We start from the raw sequence: 21,044 nt of genomic DNA, 5'->3' as shown, positions 1-21,044 counted from the left end.
TGACAATCTGTAAAAAGTCAATAAAAGATGTGGCCCTAAAAACTCTCAGACTGGTTACAAGAGGAGAAAACCAAACGTCTGCAAACTGACATTTCTTCTAGATACATCTCTAGATTCTCTACAAAGGTTATTGATAAGTTAACCAAGGCATCGTTAGACCGTACCAGATTGTTGATAAGTTAACCAAGGCATCGTTAGACCGTATCAGATCATTGATAAGTTAACCAAGGCCTCATTAGACCGTATCAGATTGTTGATAAGTTAACGAAGACATCGATAGACCATATCAGATCATTGATAAGTTAACCAAGGCATCGTTAGACCGATAATGTATCAGATCTTTCATAAGTTAAACAAGGCATCGTTAGACCATATCAGATTGTTGATAAGTTAACCAAGGCATCGTTAGACCATATCAGATAATTGATAAGCTAACCAAGGCATTGTTAGACCATATCAGATCATTGATAAGTTAACCAAGGCATCGTTAGACCGATAATGTATCAGATCTTTCATAAGTTAACCAAGGCACTGTTAGACCATATCAGATTGTTGATAAGTTAACCAATGCATTGTTTGACCATATCAGATCATTGATAAGTTAACCAAGGCATCGTTAGACCATATCAGATTGTTGATAAGTTAACCAAGGCATTGTTAGACCATATCAGATCATTGATAAGTTAACCAAGGCATCGTTAGACCATATCAGATTGTTGCTAAGTTAACCAAGGCATCGTTAGCCCATATCAGATCATTGATAAGTTAACCAAGGCATCGTTAGACCATATCAGATCATTGATAACTTAACCAAGGCATCGTTAGACCATATCAGATCATTGATAAGTTAACCAAGGCATCGTTAGACCCATATCAGATTGTTGATAAGTTAACCAAGGCATCGTTAGACTGTATCAGATTGTTGATAAGTTAACCAAGGCATCGTTAGACCGTATCAGATCATTGATAAGTTAACCAAGGCACCGTTAGACCATATCAGTTTGTTGATAAGTTAACCAAGGCATCGTTAGAACATATCAGATCATTTATAAGTTAACGAAGGCATTGTTAGACCATATCAGATCATTGATAAGTTAACCAAGGCATCGTTAGACCGATAATGTATCAGATCTTTCATAAGTTAACCAATGCACCGTTAGACCATATCAGATTGTTGATAAGTTAACCAGTGCTTCGTTAGACCATATCAGATCATTGATAAGTTAACCAAGGCATCGTTAGACCATATCAGTTTGTTGATTAGTTAACCAAGGCATCGTTAGAACATATCAGATCATTGATAAGTTAACCAAGGCATCGTTAGACCATATCAGATAATTGATAAGTTGACCAAGGCATCGTTAGACCATATCAGATCATTGATAAGTTAACCAAGGCATCGTTAGACCGGGTCAGATTGTTGATAAGTTAACCAAGGCATAGTTAGACCATAACAGATCATTGATAAGTTAACCAAGGCATCGTTAGACCATATCAGATCATTGATAAGTTAACCAAGGCATCGTTAGACCATATCAGATCATTGATAAGTTAACCAAGGCATCGTTAGACCATATCAGATCATTGATAAGTTAACCAAGGCATCGTTAGACCATATCAGATCATTGATAAGTTAACCAAGGCATCGTTAGACCATATCAGATCATTGATAAGTTAATCAAGGCATCGTTAGACCGTATCAGATTGTTGATAAGTCAACCAAGGCATCGTTAGACCATATCAGATCATTGATAAGTTAACCAAGGCATCGTTAGACCATATCAGATAATTGATAAGTTAACAAAGGCATCGTTAGACCATATCAGATCATTGATAAGTTAACCAAGGCATCGTTAGACCGATAATGTATCAGATCTTTCATAAGTTAACCAAGGCATCGTTATACCATATCCGATTGTTGATAAGTTAACCAGGGCATCGTTAGACCATATCAGATCATTGATAAGTTAACCAAGGCATCGTTAGACCATATCAGATCATTGATATGTTAACAAAGGCATCGATAGACCGATAATGTATCAGATCTTTCATCAGTTAACCAAGGCACCGTTAGACCATATCAGATTATTGATAAGTTAACCAAGGCATCGTTAGACCGATAATGTATCAGATCTTTCATAAGTTAACCAAGGCACTGTTAGACCATATCAGATTGTTGATAAGTTAACCAAGGCATTGTTAGACCATATCAGATCATTGATAAGTTAACCAAGGCATCGTTAGACCATATCAGATTGTTGTAAGTTAACCAAGGCATCGTTAGCCCATATCAGATCATTGATAAGTTAACCAAGGCATCGTTAGACCATATCAGATCATTGATAACTTAACCAAGGCATCGTTAGACCATATCAGATCATTGATAAGTTAACCAAGGCATCATTAGACCATATCAGATCATTGATATGTTAACAAAGGCATCGTTAGACCGATAATGTATCAGATCTTTCATCAGTTAACCAAGGCACCGTTAGACCATATCAGATTGTTGATAAGTTAACCAAGGCATTGTTAGACCATATCAGATCATTGATAAGTTAACCAAGGCATCGTTAGACCATATCAGATTGTTCCTAAGTTGACCAAGGCATCGTTAGCCCATATCAGATCATTGATAAATTAACCAAGGCGTCGTTAGACCATATCAGATCATTGATAACTTAACCAAGGCATCGTTAGACCATATCAGATCATTGATAAGTTAACCAAGGCATCGTTAGACCATATCAGATTGTTGATAAGTTAACCAAGGCATCGTTAGACCGTATCAGATCATTGATAAGTTAACCAAGGCACCGTTAGACCATATCAGTTTGTTGAGAAGTTAACCAAGGCATCGTTAGAACATATCAGATCATTGATAAGTTAACCAAGGCACCGTTAGACCATATCAGATCATTGATAAGTTAACCAAGGCATTGTTAGACCGATATTGTATCAGATCTTTCATAAGTTAACCAAGGCACCGTTAGACCGTATCAGATCATTGATAAGTTAACCAAGGCACCGTTAGACCATATCAGTTTGTTGATAAGTTAACCAAGGCATCGTTAGACCATATCAGATCATTGATAAGTTAACCAAGTCATCGTTAGACCATATCAGATCATTGATAAGTTAACCAAGGCATCGTTAGACCGTATCAGATCATTGATAAGTTAACCAAGGCATCGTTAGACCGTATCAGATTGTTGATAAGTCAACCAAGGCATCGTTAGACCATATCAGATCATTGATAAGTTAACCAAGGCATCGTTAGACCATATCAGATCATTGATAAGTTAACCAAGGCATCGTTAGACCATATCAGATCATTGATAATTTAACCAAGGCATCGTTAGACCATATCAGATCATTGATAAGTTAACCAAGGCATCGTTAGACCATATCAGATCATTGATATTTTAACCAAGGCATCGTTAGACCATATCAGATCATTGATAAGTTAACCAAGGCATCGTTGGAACATATCAGATCATTGATAAGTTAACCAAGGCATCGTTAGACCAGTAATGTATCAGATCTTTCATAAGTTAACCAAGGCACCGTTAGACAATATCAGATTGTTGATAAGTTAACCAAGGCATCATTAGACCATATCAGATCATTGATAAGTTAACCAAGGCATCGTTAGACCGTATCAGATTGTTGATAAGTCAACCAAGGCATAGTTAGACCATATCAGATCATTGATAAGTTAACCAAGGCATCGTTAGACCATATCAGATCATTGATAAGTTAACCAAGGCATCGTTAGACAGTATCAGATCATTCACAAGTTAACCAAGGCATCGTTAGACCATATCAGATCATTGATAATTTAACCAAGGCATCATTAGACCATATCAGATCATTGATAAGTTAACCAAGGCATCGTTAGACCATATCAGATAATTGATAAGTTAACCAAGGCATCGTTAGACCGATAATGCATCAGATCTTTCATAAGTTAACCAAGGCACCGTTAGACCATATCAGATTGTTGATAAGTTAACCAAGGCATCGTTAGACCATATCAGATCATTGATAAGTTAACCAAGGCATCGTTAGACCATATCAGATCATTGATAAGTTAACCAAGGCATCGTTAGACCGATAATATATCAGATCTTTCATAAGTTAACCAAGGCACCGTTAGACCATATCAGATAATTGATAAGTTAACCAAGGCATTGTTAGACCATATCAGATCATTGATAAGTTAACCAAGGCATCGTTAGACCGATAATATATCAGATCTTTCATAAGTTAACCAAGGCACCGTTAGACCATATCAGATAATTGATAAGTTAACCAAGGCATCGTTAGACCATATCAGATCATTGATAAGTTAACCAAGGCATCGTTTGACCATATCAGATCATTGATAAGTTAATCAAGGCATCGTTAGACCGTATCAGATTGTTGATAAGTCAACCAAGGCATCGTTAGACCATATCAGATCATTGATAAGTTAACCAAGGCATCGTTAGACCGATAATATATCAGATCTTTCATAAGTTAACCAAGGCATCGTTAGACCATATCAGATCATTGATAAGTTAATCAAGGCATCGTTAGACCGTATCAGATTGTTGATAAGTCAACCAAGGCATCGTTAGACCATATCAGATCATTGATAAGTTAACCAAGGCATCGTTAGACCATATCAGATAATTGATAAGTTAACAAAGGCATCGTTAGACCATATCAGATCATTGATAAGTTAACCAAGGCATCGTTAGACCGATACTGTATCAGATCTTTCATAAGTTAACCAAGGCATCGTTATACCATATCCGATTGTTGATAAGTTAACCAGGGCATCGTTAGACCATATCAGATCATTGATAAGTTAACCAAGGCATCGTTAGACCATATCAGATCATTGATATGTTAACAAAGGCATCGATAGACCGATAATGTATCAGATCTTTCATCAGTTAACCAAGGCACCGTTAGACCATATCAGATTATTGATAAGTTAACCAAGGCATCGTTAGACCGATAATGTATCAGATCTTTCATAAGTTAACCAAGGCACTGTTAGACCATATCAGATTGTTGATAAGTTAACCAAGGCATTGTTAGACCATATCAGATCATTGATAAGTTAACCAAGGCATCGTTAGACCATATCAGATTGTTGTAAGTTAACCAAGGCATCGTTAGCCCATATGAGATCATTGATAAGTTAACCAAGGCATCGTTAGACCATATCAGATCATTGATAACTTAACCAAGGCATCGTTAGACCATATCAGATCATTGATAAGTTAACCAAGGCATCATTAGACCATATCAGATCATTGATATGTTAACAAAGGCATCGTTAGACCGATAATGTATCAGATCTTTCATCAGTTAACCAAGGCACCGTTAGACCATATCAGATTGTTGATAAGTTAACCAAGGCATTGTTAGACCATATCAGATCATTGATAAGTTAACCAAGGCATCGTTAGACCATATCAGATTGTTCCTAAGTTGACCAAGGCATCGTTAGCCCATATCAGATCATTGATAAGTTAACCAAGGCGTCGTTAGACCATATCAGATCATTGATAACTTAACCAAGGCATCGTTAGACCATATCAGATCATTGATAAGTTAACCAAGGCATCGTTAGACCATATCAGATTGTTGATAAGTTAACCAAGGCATCGTTAGACCGTATCAGATCATTGATAAGTTAACCAAGGCACCGTTAGACCATATCAGTTTGTTGAGAAGTTAACCAAGGCATCGTTAGAACATATCAGATCATTGATAAGTTAACCAAGGCACCGTTAGACCATATCAGATCATTGATAAGTTAACCAAGGCATTGTTAGACCGATATTGTATCAGATCTTTCATAAGTTAACCAAGGCACCGTTAGACCGTATCAGATCATTGATAAGTTAACCAAGGCACCGTTAGACCATATCAGTTTGTTGATAAGTTAACCAAGGCATCGTTAGACCATATCAGATCATTGATAAGTTAACCAAGTCATCGTTAGACCATATCAGATCATTGATAAGTTAACCAAGGCATCGTTAGACCGTATCAGATCATTGATAAGTTAACCAAGGCATCGTTAGACCGTATCAGATTGTTGATAAGTCAACCAAGGCATCGTTAGACCATATCAGATCATTGATAAGTTAACCAAGGCATCGTTAGACCATATCAGATCATTGATAAGTTAACCAAGGCATCGTTAGACCATATCAGATCATTGATAATTTAACCAAGGCATCGTTAGACCATATCAGATCATTGATAAGTTAACCAAGGCATCGTTAGACCATATCAGATCATTGATATTTTAACCAAGGCATCGTTAGACCATATCAGATCATTGATAAGTTAACCAAGGCATCGTTGGAACATATCAGATCATTGATAAGTTAACCAAGGCATCGTTAGACCAGTAATGTATCAGATCTTTCATAAGTTAACCAAGGCACCGTTAGACAATATCAGATTGTTGATAAGTTAACCAAGGCATCATTAGACCATATCAGATCATTGATAAGTTAACCAAGGCATCGTTAGACCGTATCAGATTGTTGATAAGTCAACCAAGGCATAGTTAGACCATATCAGATCATTGATAAGTTAACCAAGGCATCGTTAGACCATATCAGATCATTGATAAGTTAACCAAGGCATCGTTAGACAGTATCAGATCATTCACAAGTTAACCAAGGCATCGTTAGACCATATCAGATCATTGATAATTTAACCAAGGCATCATTAGACCATATCAGATCATTGATAAGTTAACCAAGGCATCGTTAGACCATATCAGATAATTGATAAGTTAACCAAGGCATCGTTAGACCGATAATGCATCAGATCTTTCATAAGTTAACCAAGGCACCGTTAGACCATATCAGATTGTTGATAAGTTAACCAAGGCATCGTTAGACCATATCAGATCATTGATAAGTTAACCAAGGCATCGTTAGACCATATCAGATCATTGATAAGTTAACCAAGGCATCGTTAGACCGATAATATATCAGATCTTTCATAAGTTAACCAAGGCACCGTTAGACCATATCAGATAATTGATAAGTTAACCAAGGCATTGTTAGACCATATCAGATCATTGATAAGTTAACCAAGGCATCGTTAGACCGATAATATATCAGATCTTTCATAAGTTAACCAAGGCACCGTTAGACCATATCAGATAATTGATAAGTTAACCAAGGCATCGTTAGACCATATCAGATCATTGATAAGTTAACCAAGGCATCGTTTGACCATATCAGATCATTGATAAGTTAACCAAGGCATCGTTAGACCGATAATGCATCAGATCTTTCATAAGTTAACCAAGGCACCGTTAGACCATATCAGATTGTTGATAAGTTAACCAAGGCATCGTTAGACCATATCAGATCATTGATAAGTTAACCAAGGCATCGTTAGACCATATCAGATCATTGATAAGTTAACCAAGGCATCGTTAGACCGATAATATATCAGATCTTTCATAAGTTAACCAAGGCACCGTTAGACCATATCAGATCATTGATAAGTTAACCAAGGCATTGTTAGACCATATCAGATTGTTGATAAGTTAACCAAGGCATCGTTAGACCATATCAGATCATTGATAAGTTAACCAAGGCATCGTTAGACCGATAATATATCAGATCTTTCATAATTTAACCAAGGCATTGTTAGACCATATCAGATCATTGATAAGTTAACCAAGGCATTGTTAGACCATATCAGAGCATTGATAAGGTCACCAAGGCATCATTAGACCGTATCAGATCATTGATAAGTTAACCAAGGCATCGTTAGACCATATCAGATTGTTGATAAGTTAACCAAGGCATCGTTAGACCGTATCAGATCATTGATAAGTTAACCAAGGCATCGTTAGACCGTATCAGATTGTTGATAAGTCAACCAAGGCATCGTTAGACCATATCAGATCATTGATAAGTTAACCAAGGCATCGTTAGACCATATCAGATCATTGATAAGTTAACCAAGGCATCGTTAGACCGTATCAGATCATTGATAAGTTAACCAAGGCATCGTTAGACCGTATCAGATTGTTGATAAGTCAACCAAGGCATCGTTAGACCATATCAGATCATTGATAAGTTAACCAAGGCATCGTTAGACCATATCAGATCATTGATAAGTTAACCAAGGCATCGTTAGACCATATCAGATCATTGATAATTTAACCAAGGCATCGTTAGACCATATCAGATCATTGATAAGTTAACCAAGGCATCGTTAGACCATATCAGATCATTGATATTTTAACCAAGGCATCGTTAGACCATATCAGATCATTGATAAGTTAACCAAGGCATCGTTGGAACATATCAGATCATTGATAAGTTAACCAAGGCATCGTTAGACCAGTAATGTATCAGATCTTTCATAAGTTAACCAAGGCACCGTTAGACAATATCAGATTGTTGATAAGTTAACCAAGGCATCATTAGACCATATCAGATCATTGATAAGTTAACCAAGGCATCGTTAGACCGTATCAGATTGTTGATAAGTCAACCAAGGCATAGTTAGACCATATCAGATCACTGATAAGTTAACCAAGGCATCGTTAGACCATATCAGATCATTGATAAGTAAACCAAGGCATCGTTAGACAGTATCGGATCATTCACAAGTTAACCAAGGCATCGTTAGACCATATCAGATCATTGATAATTTAACCAAGGCATCATTAGACCATATCAGATCATTGATAAGTTAACCAAGGCATCGTTAGACCATATCAGATAATTGATAAGTTAACCAAGGCATCGTTAGACCGATAATGCATCAGATCTTTCATAAGTTAACCAAGGCACCGTTAGACCATATCAGATTGTTGATAAGTTAACCAAGGCATCGTTAGACCATATCAGATCATTGATAAGTTAACCAAGGCATCGTTAGACCATATCAGATCATTGATAAGTTAACCAAGGCATCGTTAGACCGATAATATATCAGATCTTTCATAAGTTAACCAAGGCACCGTTAGACCATATCAGATCATTGATAAGTTAACCAAGGCATTGTTAGACCATATCAGATCATTGATAAGTTAACCAAGGCATCGTTAGACCGATAATATATCAGATCTTTCATAAGTTAACCAAGGCACCGTTAGACCATATCAGATAATTGATAAGTTAACCAAGGCATCGTTAGACCATATCAGATCATTGATAAGTTAACCAAGGCATCGTTTGACCATATCAGATCATTGATAAGTTAACCAAGGCATCGTTAGACCGATAATGCATCAGATCTTTCATAAGTTAACCAAGGCACCGTTAGACCATATCAGATTGTTGATAAGTTAACCAAGGCATCGTTAGACCATATCAGATCATTGATAAGTTAACCAAGGCATCGTTAGACCATATCAGATCATTGATAAGTTAACCAAGGCATCGTTAGACCGATAATATATCAGATCTTTCATAAGTTAACCAAGGCACCGTTAGACCATATCAGATCATTGATAAGTTAACCAAGGCATTGTTAGACCATATCAGATTGTTGATAAGTTAACCAAGGCATCGTTAGACCATATCAGATCATTGATAAGTTAACCAAGGCATCGTTAGACCGATAATATATCAGATCTTTCATAATTTAACCAAGGCATTGTTAGACCATATCAGATCATTGATAAGTTAACCAAGGCATTGTTAGACCATATCAGAGCATTGATAAGGTCACCAAGGCATCATTAGACCGTATCAGATCATTGATAAGTTAACCAAGGCATCGTTAGACCATATCAGATTGTTGATAAGTTAACCAAGGCATCGTTAGACCATATCAGATCGTTGATAATTTAACCAAGGCATCGTTAGACCACATCAGATCATTGATAAGTTAACCAAGGCATCGTTAGACCATTTCAGATCATTTATAAGTTAACCAAGGCATCGTTAGACCGTATCAGATTGTTGATAAGTTAACCAAGGCATCGTAAGACCCATAATGTATCAGCAAAGGTCTGATGCGACAGATGAAGGAAGTTGTGACATATTCTAACCTACAGATTCCAATGGACACTGAAAGATAAGGCCGTTTTAGCTAGCATTCTGGTTAAACACAGTCTAAGCCAGACATTGATTCTACAGTACCATTCATGTTAGATTTAGGAACAGCAGACCCTTGACAGACTGCAGCCTAACACATTAAGTTAGTCTGTAGGCTAATGTTGGTTATATTTAAATTTTTAAAAAATTAAGGTTCACATGATTAGCTTTCCTATTCCTGTCCAAAATGGCAACCTATTCCCTAAAAAGTGCACTATAAGCCTATAGGGTGCCATTTGGGAGACACTCCCGATGTGCCTGTGTATCTGACCTGTCCAGCCCTCTGCAGGTTTCCAAAGTGGACATCAGGGATGAAGAGTACAGGCTGGGCCTCCAGGTCAGTCATGGTCTTGAAGTAGGTGGTGTCAGGCTTCTTAGGGAGAGTTATCACCCCTAGTCCTCCATCCTTCCCTGGAACACACAACAGTAGTGAGATCACATGGATTTCCATCAAAGGAAATATAGACCTGTGTTGTGTAAGCAGACACATACAAGGACATCTTCAGCCCAATCCCTCAGCATTTTACAAAAACAGTGGAGGGGTGGCCACTTTCTTATTGTTTTAAGTGCAGATTGCCACTTTAAATCACTTAGAAAGAGTTTCAAAACAAGACAAATGCAACAGTGTTTCTTCAACTATGATGTCTTGGCATAATTTTAGCCTGAAACATTAGGTTGTATATGTTAGGATGTATACCACCAAGTGCAGGGAAAAGTGTAAGTAAAAGTACAGGCAACAATACAGGTACAAGTGCAGGTAACAATACAGGAACAGTACAGGCAACAATACAGGTAACAGTACACATAACAGTGCAGGTAACAATACAGGTAAGTGTGTAGGTAACAGTACAGGTAACAATACAGGTAACAGTGCAGGTAACAATACAGGTAACAGTGCAGGTAACAATACAGGTAACAATACAGGTAGCAATACAGGTAACAATAGAGGTAACAGTACAGGTAACAGTACAGGTAACAATACAGGTAACAGTACAGGTAACAGTGTGGGTAACAGTGTAGGATACAGTACAGGTAACAGTACAGGTAACAGTGTAGGTAAAGTTGTAGGTAACAGTACAGGTAACAGTACAGGTAACAGCACAGCTAACAATACAGGTAACAGTACAGGTAATAGTGTAGGTTAAGTTGTAGGTAACAGTACAGGTAACAGTGTGGGTAGTAGTACAAGTAACAATACAGGTAACAATGTAGGTAACCGTACAGGTAACAATACAGGTAACAGTACAGGTAACAAAACAGGTAAAAGTGTAGGTAAAGTTGTAGGTTACAGTGTAGGTAACAGTACAGGTAACAGTGTAGGTAACAATACAGGTAACAGTACATATAACAGTGTAGGTAACAGTACAGGTAACAGTGTAGGCAACTTTACAGGTAACAGTGTAGGTAACAGTACAGGTAAGAGTGTAGGTAACAATACAGGTAACTGTGTAGGTAACAATACAGGTAACAGTACATATAACAGTGTAGGTAACAGTACAGGTAACAGTACAGGTAACAGTGTAGGTAACAGTACAGGTAACAGTACATATAACAGTGTAGGTAACAGTACAGGTAACAATGTAGGTAACAGTACAGGTAACAGTGTAACTAAAGTTGTAGGTAACAGTACAGGTAACAGTACAGGTAATAGTGAAGGTAACAATACAGGTAATAGTACAGGTAACAGTACAGGTAACAGTACAGGTAACAGTGTAGGTAACAGTACAGGTAACAGTACAGGTAACAGTGTAGGTAACAGTACAGGTAACAGTAGAGGTAAAGTTGTAGGTAACAGTACAGGTAACAGTACAGGTAACAGTGAAGTTAAATTTGTAGGTAACAGTACAGGTAACAGTGTAGGTAAAGTTGTAGGTAACAGTACAGGTAATAGGGTAGGTAAAGTTGTAGGTAACAGTACAGCTAACAGTACCGGTAACAGTACAGGTAACAGTACAGGTAACAATACAGGTAACAATACAAGTAACAATACAGGTAACAGTACAGGTAACAGTGTAGGTAAAGTGGTAGGTAACAGTACATGTAATAGTGTAGGTAACAGTACGGGTAACAGTGTGGGTAGTAGTACAGGTAACAGTACAGGTAACAGTACAGGTAACAATACAGGTAACAATGTAGGTAACCGTACAGGTAACAATACAGGTAACAGTACAGGTAACAGTACAGGTAACAAAACAGGTAAAAGTGTAGGTAAAGTTGTAGGTTAAAGTGTAGGTAACAGTACAGGTAACGGTACAGGTAACAATACAGGTAACAGTGTAGGTAACAATACAGGTAACAGTGTAGGCAACTTTACAGGTAACAGTGTAGGTAACAGTACAGGTAAGAGTGTAGGTAACAATACAGGTAACAGTGTAGGTAACAATACAGGTAACAGTACATATAACAGTGTAGGTAACAGTACAGGTAACAGTGTAGGTAACAATACAGGTAACAGTACATATAACAGTGTAGGTAACAGTACAGGTAACAGTGTAGGTAACAGTACAGGTAACAGTGTAAGTAAAGTTGTAGGTAACAGTACAGGTAACAGTGTAGGTAACAGTACAGGTAACAGTGTAGGTAAAGTTGTAGGTAACAGTACAGGTAACAGAGTAGGTAAAGTTGTAGGTAACAGTACAGGTAACAGTGTAGGTAACAGTACAGGTAACAGTACAGGTAACATTGTAGGTAAAGTTGTAGGTAACTGTACAGGTAATAGTATAGGTAAAGTTGTAGGTATAGTTGTAGGTAAAATTGTAGGTAATAGTGTAGGTAAAGTTGTAGGTAACAGTACAGGTAATTTAGTGTCTAACCTTTAGTCTTCCTGCGGTTCTGTTTCCTTTCCTCATCTCTGATCTTCCTCTCAGCTCCCTGGAACACACAAACATATTAATGATTGGATGGCTGGATTAATAAATGAATGAGTGGATGGATGAATAAATTAAAATGTAGATGGATGGATGGATTAAAAAATGAATGAGTGGTTGGTTGGATGGATAAATTAATATGTGGATGGATGGATGGATGGAGGGATTAATAAAGAATGAGTGAACGGATGGTTGGATTAACCAATAAATACATTTACGGATGGATGGATAAAAAAAATGAATGGGTGGATGAATTAATAAATTTATTTTTGAATGGATGGATGGTTTTAAAAAAAATATGACTGGATGTATTTGTAACGTTCGTCGTTGGGAGAGAGAGAGGAGGACCAAGGTGCAGCGTGGTAAGTATTCATATTCTCTTTTAATCAAAACGAATACTCGAACAAAAACAACAAAACACGAGAACGAAACGAAAACAGTTCTGAACGGTGAAATACTAACACAGAACAGAAAATAAACACCCACTCAACACAAGTGGGAAAAGGCTACCTAAGTATGATTCTCAATCAGAGACAACTAACGACACCCGCCTCTGATTGAGAACCATACCAGGCCAAACGCAAACACAACATAGAAAACGGAACATAGACCACCCACACAACTCAAGCCCTGACCATACTAAAACAATGACATAACAAAATAACTAACCCCCCCTCCCTCCCCCCCAAGGTGGAAAACCTGAACCTATAGGGGAGGGTCTGGGTGGGTGTCTTTCCGCGGTGGCGGCTCAGAACGTGACAGTATGTATGACAAAAGGTCAGAACGTGACAGTATGTATGGATGGATGGGACGATGAATTAATATATGAATGAGTGGATGGATGGAATAATAAATGAATAAGTGGATGGATGGATTAATAAATGAATAAGTGGATGGATGGATTAATAAATGAATAAGTGGATGGATGGATGGATGGATGGATGGATGGATGGATGGATGAATGAATAAATGAATGAGAAGATGGATTGATTGATTAACAAATAAATTAAAATATGGATAATGGATTAATATATGAATGAGTCGATGGATGGATGGAAAATTAAATTAATGAGTGGATGGATGGATTAATAAATAAATGAATAGATGGATGGATGGATGGATGAATTAATAAATGAATGAGTGGTTGGTTGGTTGATGATGGATGAATACATGAATGAGTGGATGGATTCCTAAATGAATAAAATGATGATTGGATCGATCAATAAACGAATGAGTGGATGGATGTATGGATTAATAAATGAATGTGTGAATAGATGGATTAATAAATGGATGAGTGGATGATGGATGGATTAATAATTGAATGAGTGGATGGATGGATGGATTAATAAATTAATGAGTGGATGGATGGATGGATTAATAAATTAATGAGTGAATGGTTTGTTAAATTAATGAGTGTATGAATGGATGGATAAATAAATAAATGAGCGAATGGATTAATAAATGGGTTGAGTGGATGATGGATGGATCATTAAATGAATGAGTGGATGATGGATGGATTAACAAATTAGTGAGTAGATGGATGGATGGATTAATAAATTAATGAGTGGATGGATGGATGGATGGAGATGAATAAATTAATGAGTGGCCTAGCGTTGTCTGGGTTTGGCCGCTGTAGGCCATCAATCTAAATAAGAATTTGATTTTAACTGACTTGTCTATTTAAATAAAGGTTACATTAAAAAAATGAATGCGTGGATGGATTGATTAATAAATGAATAAGTGGGTGGATGGATTAAAAAAGGAATAAGTGGATGGATGGATTAATAAATGAATAAGTGGATGGATGGATTAATAAATTAATAAGTGGATGGATGGATTAATAAATGAATAAGTGGATGGATGGATTAATAAATGAATGCGTGGATGGATTGATGAATTAATAAATGAATGCGTGGATGGATGAATTAATAAATTAATAAGTGGATGGATGGATTAATAAATGAATGCGTAGATGGATGGATTAATAAATGAATAAGTGGATGGATGGATTAATAAATGAATGCGTGGATGGATGGATTAATAAATGAATAAGTGGATGGATTAATAAATGAATAAGTGGATGGATGGATTAATAAATGAATACGTGGATGGATGGATTAATAAATGAATAAGTGGATAGGTGGATTAATAAATGAATAAGTGGATGGATGGATGGATTAATAAATGAATAAGTGGATGGAAGGATTAATAAATGAATAAGTGGATGGATGGATTAATAAATGAATGCGTGGATGGATGGATTAATAAATGAATAAGTGGATGGATGGATTAATAAATGAATAAGTGGATGGATGGATTAATAAATGAATAAGTGGATGGATGGACTAATAAATGAATAAGTGGATGGATTAATAAATGAATAAGTGGAGGATGGATTAATAAATGAATAAGTGGATGGATGGATTAATACATGAATAAGTGGATGGATGGATTAATAAATTAATGAGTGGATGGATTCCTAAATGAATAAAATGATGATTGGATCGATCAATAAACGAATGAGTGGATGGATGTATGGATTAATAAATGAATGTGTGAATAGATGGATTAATAAAAGGATGAGTGGATGATGGATGGATTAATAATTGAATGAGTGGATGGATGGATGGATTAATAAATGAATGAGTGGATGGATGGATTAATAAATTAATGAGTGGATGGATGGATGGATTAATAAATTAATGAGTGAATGGTTTGTTAAATTAATGAGTGTATGAATGGCTGGATAAATAAATTAATGAGCGAATGGATTAATAAATGGGTTGAGTGGATGATGGATGGATCAATAAATGAATGAGTGGATGATGGATGGATTAACAAATTAGTGAGTAGATGGATGGATGGATTAATAAATGAATGTGTGGATGGATGGATTAATAAATGAATAAGTGGATGGATGGATTAATAAATGAATAAGTGGATGGATGGATGGATTAATAAATTAATGCGTGGATGGATGGATTAATAAATGAATAAGTGGATGGATGGATTAATAAATGAATAAGTGGATGGATGGATTAATAAATGAATGCGTGGATGGATGGATGAAGAAATGAATAAGTGGATGGATGGATTAATACATGAATAAATGGATGGATGGATGGATTAATAAATGAATGCGTGGATGGATGGATTAATAAATGAATAAGTGGATGGATGGATGGATTAATAAATGAATAAGTGGATGGATGGATTAATAAATTAATAAGTGGATGGATGGATTAATAAATTAATAAGTGGATGGATGGACTAATAAATGAATAAGTGGATGGATTAATAAATGAATAAGTGGAGGATGGATTAATAAATGAATAAGTGGATGGATGGATTAATAAATGAATAAGTGGATGGATGGATTAATAAATGAATGAGTGGATGGATTAATAAATGAATAAGTGGATGGATGGATTAATAAATGAATACGTGGATGGATGGATTAATAAATGAATATTTGGATGGATGGATGGATTAATAAATGAATGCGTGGATGGATGGATGGATTAATAAATGAATAAGTGGATGGAAGGATTAATAAATGAATAAGTGGATGGATGGATTAATAAATGAATGCGTGGATGGATGGATTAATAAATGAATAAGTGAATGGATGGATTAATAAATGAATAAGTGGATGGATGGATTAATAAATGAATAAGTGGATGGATGGACTAATAAATGAATAAATGGATGGATTAATAAATGAATACGTGGAGGATGGATTAATAAATGAATAAGTGGATGGATGGATTAATACATGAATAAGTGGATGGATGGATGGATTAATAAATTAATGAGTGGATGGATGGATGGATTAATAAATTAATGAGTGGATGGATGGATGGATTAATAAATGAATGCGTGGATGGATGGATTAATAAATGAATAAGTGGATGGATGGATTAATAAATGAATAAGTGGATGGATGGATTAATAAATGAATGCGTGGATGGATGGATTAATAAATGAATAAGTGGATGGATGGATTAATACATGAATAAGTGGATGGATGGATTAATAAATGAATGCGTGGATGGATGGATTATTAAATGAATAAGTGGATGGATGGATGGATTAATAAATGAATAAGTGGATGGATGGATTAATAAATGAATAAGTGGATGGATGGATTAATAAATTAATAGGTGGATGGATGGACTAATAAATGAATAAGTGGATGGGTTAATAAATGAATAAGTGGAGGATGGATTAATAAATGAATAAGTGGATGGATGGATTAATAAATGAATAAGTGGATGGATGGATTAATAAATGAATGAGTGGATGGATTCCTAAATGAATAAAATGATGTTTGGATCGATCAATAAACGAATGAGTGGATGGATGTATGGATTAATAAATGAATGTGTGAATAGATGGATTAATAAATGGATGAGTGGATGATGGATGGATTAATAATTGAATGAGTGGATGGATGGATGGATTAATAAATGAATGAGTGGATGGATGGATGGATTAATAAATGAATGAGTGGATGGATGGATGGATTAATAAATGAATGAGTGGATGGATGGATGGATTAATAATTGAATGAGTGGATGGATGGAAGGATTAATAAATGAATAAGTGGATGGATGGATTAATAAATGAATGCGTGGATGGATGGATTAATAAATGAATAAGTGGATGGATGGATTCATAAATTAATAAGTGGATGGATGGATTAATAAATGAATAAGTGGATGGATGGATGGATTAATAAATGAATGTGTGGATGGAGGGATTAATAAATGAATAAGTGGATGGATGGAATAATAAATGAATGAGTGGATGATGGATGGATTAATAAATTAGTGAGTAGATGGATGGATGGATTAATAAATTAATGAGTGGATGCATGGATGGAGATTAATAAATTAATGAGTGGCCCAGCATTGTCTGGGTTTGGCCAGTGTAGGGCATCAATGTAAATAAGAATTTGATTTTAACTGACTTGTCTATTTAAATAAAGGTTACATTTAAAAAAAAATGAATTCGTGGATGGATGGATTAATAAATGAATAAGTGGGTGGATGGATTAATAAATGAATAAGTGGATGGATGGATTAATAAATGAATAAGTGGATGGATGGATTAATAAATGAATTCGTGGATGGATTGATTAATAAATGAATAAGGGAATGGATGGATGGATTAATAAATGAATAAGTGGATGGATGGATTAATAAATGAATAAGTGGATGGATGGATGGATTAATATATGAATGAGTGGATGGATGTATTGATTAATAAATTGACTAATAGATGGATGGATTAATAAATAAACGAGTGGATGGATGGATTAATAAATTCATGAGTGGATGGATGGATATGTGATGCAGCTTCACATCCAACAGCACTGATGATAATTATTACAGTTTGAAACTAGTCTCACCAGACTCTGTGAGAAAAGATTGCAATTCTAGTTGATTGTTAACATGCCGAAGCCACCAGGGGGATGCAGAGAGTCAGAAACTCTGGGATGTATTCTGAGATTCTAACAGTATAGGGGAGGATGAATCATAGGGCAAGGAGGAGATCTGAAGATCGAAAAGCAACTCTTCAGGACTAAAAGTTAATTAGTGAAGTGGGTCATGACGGAGCTAGAGATCAGAGGTCAGAGAGAGAAACTCACCTTGTCACAGAAGACCTTGATCTGAGAGTAGGCTCTGTGGAGTGGCTTGTTGCTGCGGTTGTTGTAACTGTATGTGTCAATCTGGATCATCAGAGGAAGACCCTTCACCCCCTTCTGAGACGAGAAGTCTGTACTTAGACAGTTCACTGTGATAAAGATCTAACCAAATCAGAGGGACAGAACAAATTAGATTCCTGCAAACTGACCAATCAGAGACAGAGCAGTGGCAGTCAGTTCTATTCAGCTAGAACCAGACAAACTACTCAGTCAATAAAACCTATATCTCAGTTGGCACATCTTCCAAATACAACAGCATATTCATATTGACTAAATATCAAACTGTACAAAGCGTGGGAAGCATATTACTACATGTTGTTACGTAAGAATAGGGCCAGCTCCTACTGTTCAATGGCTGTGGTGTCTCATACAAGTTAGCCAATCTGTTTTAGTAAGGCTTTTCTCCAATAAGGAAGACACAGAACAGAGCATAACAGAGCTGGGATGTGCTGAGACAAGCCATGGTCGCAACATTATGTCTGCCCCAGGGCCACAGCATACCACAGAGAAAATAGAATAAACTCAAATGTTTCTTCTTTTTACATTTTAGACTACTAAATCGGTCCTGTTTTCTTTTCTCTCACACAACAGTACTCCCTGAACCATCATGTGTTATTTGCCTTTATTTGCCTTATTTATTCTTGGGATGTGGGGTTGCTGAACCTCAATAGGCTATTCCACATGACAGCACCCCATCAGAGAGGAGAGTAAATATTAGCTCAGAGAGTTGACCTGGCTTGGATTTCTTCCACCAGGTTCTTTATCCAGATCCTTGTGATTACAATGGCCTTACAGTACTGTATTACTGCAATGGTGGAGCCAAACATATAAACAAGGATAACTGGGAAAGCAAAGCAGAGCTACCGAGAGAGAGAGAGAGAGAGAGAGAGAGAGAGAGAGAGAGAGAGAGAGAGAGAGAACGTTTGAGAGAGAGAGCGAGAGAGAGGAGAGAGAGAGAAAGCGTGAGAGAGAGTGCAAGAGAGAGAGAGAGAGAAAGCATGAGAGAGAGAGACTGAACGAGAGAGAGAGCGAGAGAGAGAGAGAGAGAGAAATAGAGAGACAGAGAGAGAGAGAGAGAGAGAGAGAGAGAAAGAGAGAGAGAGAGAGAGAGAGAGAGAGAGAGAGAGAGAGAGAGATAGAGAGAGAGAGAGAGAGAGAGAGAGAGGCAGACAGACAGACTCGGTCAGTGTGTTGCTGCAGGCTCCCTACACTTACGTGGAACATGTGTCTGTGTGTCCCTACACTATATATACAAATGTATGTGGACACCCCTTCAAATGAGTGGATTCGGCTATTTTAAGCCACACCCATTGCTGACAGGTGATTAAAATCGAGCACACAGGCATGCAATCTTCATAGACAAATATTAACAGTAGAATGGCCTCACTGAATAGCTCAGTGACTTTCAACGTGGAATCGTCATACGATGCCACCTTTCCAGCATTGTTAGTTTGTCAAATTTCTGCCCTGCTAGAGCTGCTCTGGTCAACTGTAAGGGCTGTTATTGTGAAGTGGAAATGTCTAGGAGAACAACAGCTCAGCCACGAAGTGGAAGGCCACACAAGCTCATAGAACGGGACCGCTGAGTGTTTAGCACATAAAGCGTAAAAATAGTCTGTCCTGGTCGCAACAGTCACTACCGAGTTCCAAACTGTCTCTGGATGCAACGTCAGCACAATAACTGTTCGTCGGGAGCTTCATGAAATGGGTTTCCATGGCCAAGCAGCCGCACACAAGCCTAAGATCATCATCACGTCAGCTGGAGTGGTGTAAATCTCGCTGCCTTTGCGTTCTCTGGAATGATGAATCATCCTTTACCATCTGGCAATCCGATGGACGAATCTGGGGTTGGCAGATGCCAGGAGAACGCTACCTGCCCGAAGGCATATAGCCAACTGTAAAGTTTGGTGAAGGAGGAGGAATAATGGTCTGGGCTGTTTTTCATGGGTAGGAATAGGCCCCTTAGTTCCAGTGAAAGGAAAGCATAATGCTACAGCATACAATTACATTCTAGACAGTTCTGTGCTTCCAACTTTGTGGCAACAGTTTGGGGAAGGCCCTTTCCTGTTTCAGCATGGCAATGCCCCGTGCACAAAGCAAGGTCCATACAGAATTGGTTTGTCAAGAACGGTGTGGATGAACTTGACAGGTCTGCACAGAGCCCTGACCTCAACTGCATCGAACACCTTTGGGATGAATTGCAATGCTGACTGCGAGCCAGGCCTAATCACCCAACATCAGTACCCAACCTCACTAATGCTCTTGGGGCTTAGTGGAAGCATGTCCCAGCAGCAATGTTCCAACATCTAGTGGAAAACCTTCCCAGAAGAGTGGAGGCTGTTATAGCAGCAAAGAGGGGACCAACTCCATATTAAT

The 21,044-nt window shown here is 37.1% G+C and overlaps 1 protein-coding gene across 1 annotated transcript in view; it reads right to left on the bottom strand.

Annotated features, from left to right (window-relative positions):
- LOC139391891 (grainyhead-like transcription factor 2b) overlaps positions 1-21,044 on the bottom strand; it is a 98,183-nt gene that overhangs the window by 32,105 nt on the left and 45,034 nt on the right. The window contains exons 9-11 of the mRNA XM_071139508.1: positions 18,612-18,770; positions 12,905-12,962; positions 10,363-10,502 (exon numbers count right to left, since the gene is read on the bottom strand). Of these exons, the coding sequence (XP_070995609.1) occupies positions 10,363-10,502; positions 12,905-12,962; positions 18,612-18,770 (357 nt within the window). The remainder of the gene's footprint in view (positions 1-10,362; positions 10,503-12,904; positions 12,963-18,611; positions 18,771-21,044) is intronic.

This window comes from Oncorhynchus clarkii, chromosome 32 (genome assembly GCF_045791955.1).
Source record: "Oncorhynchus clarkii lewisi isolate Uvic-CL-2024 chromosome 32, UVic_Ocla_1.0, whole genome shotgun sequence".
Lineage (NCBI taxonomy): Eukaryota > Metazoa > Chordata > Actinopteri > Salmoniformes > Salmonidae > Oncorhynchus > Oncorhynchus clarkii.
This window is presented reverse-complemented; position numbering and strand designations above follow the sequence as displayed.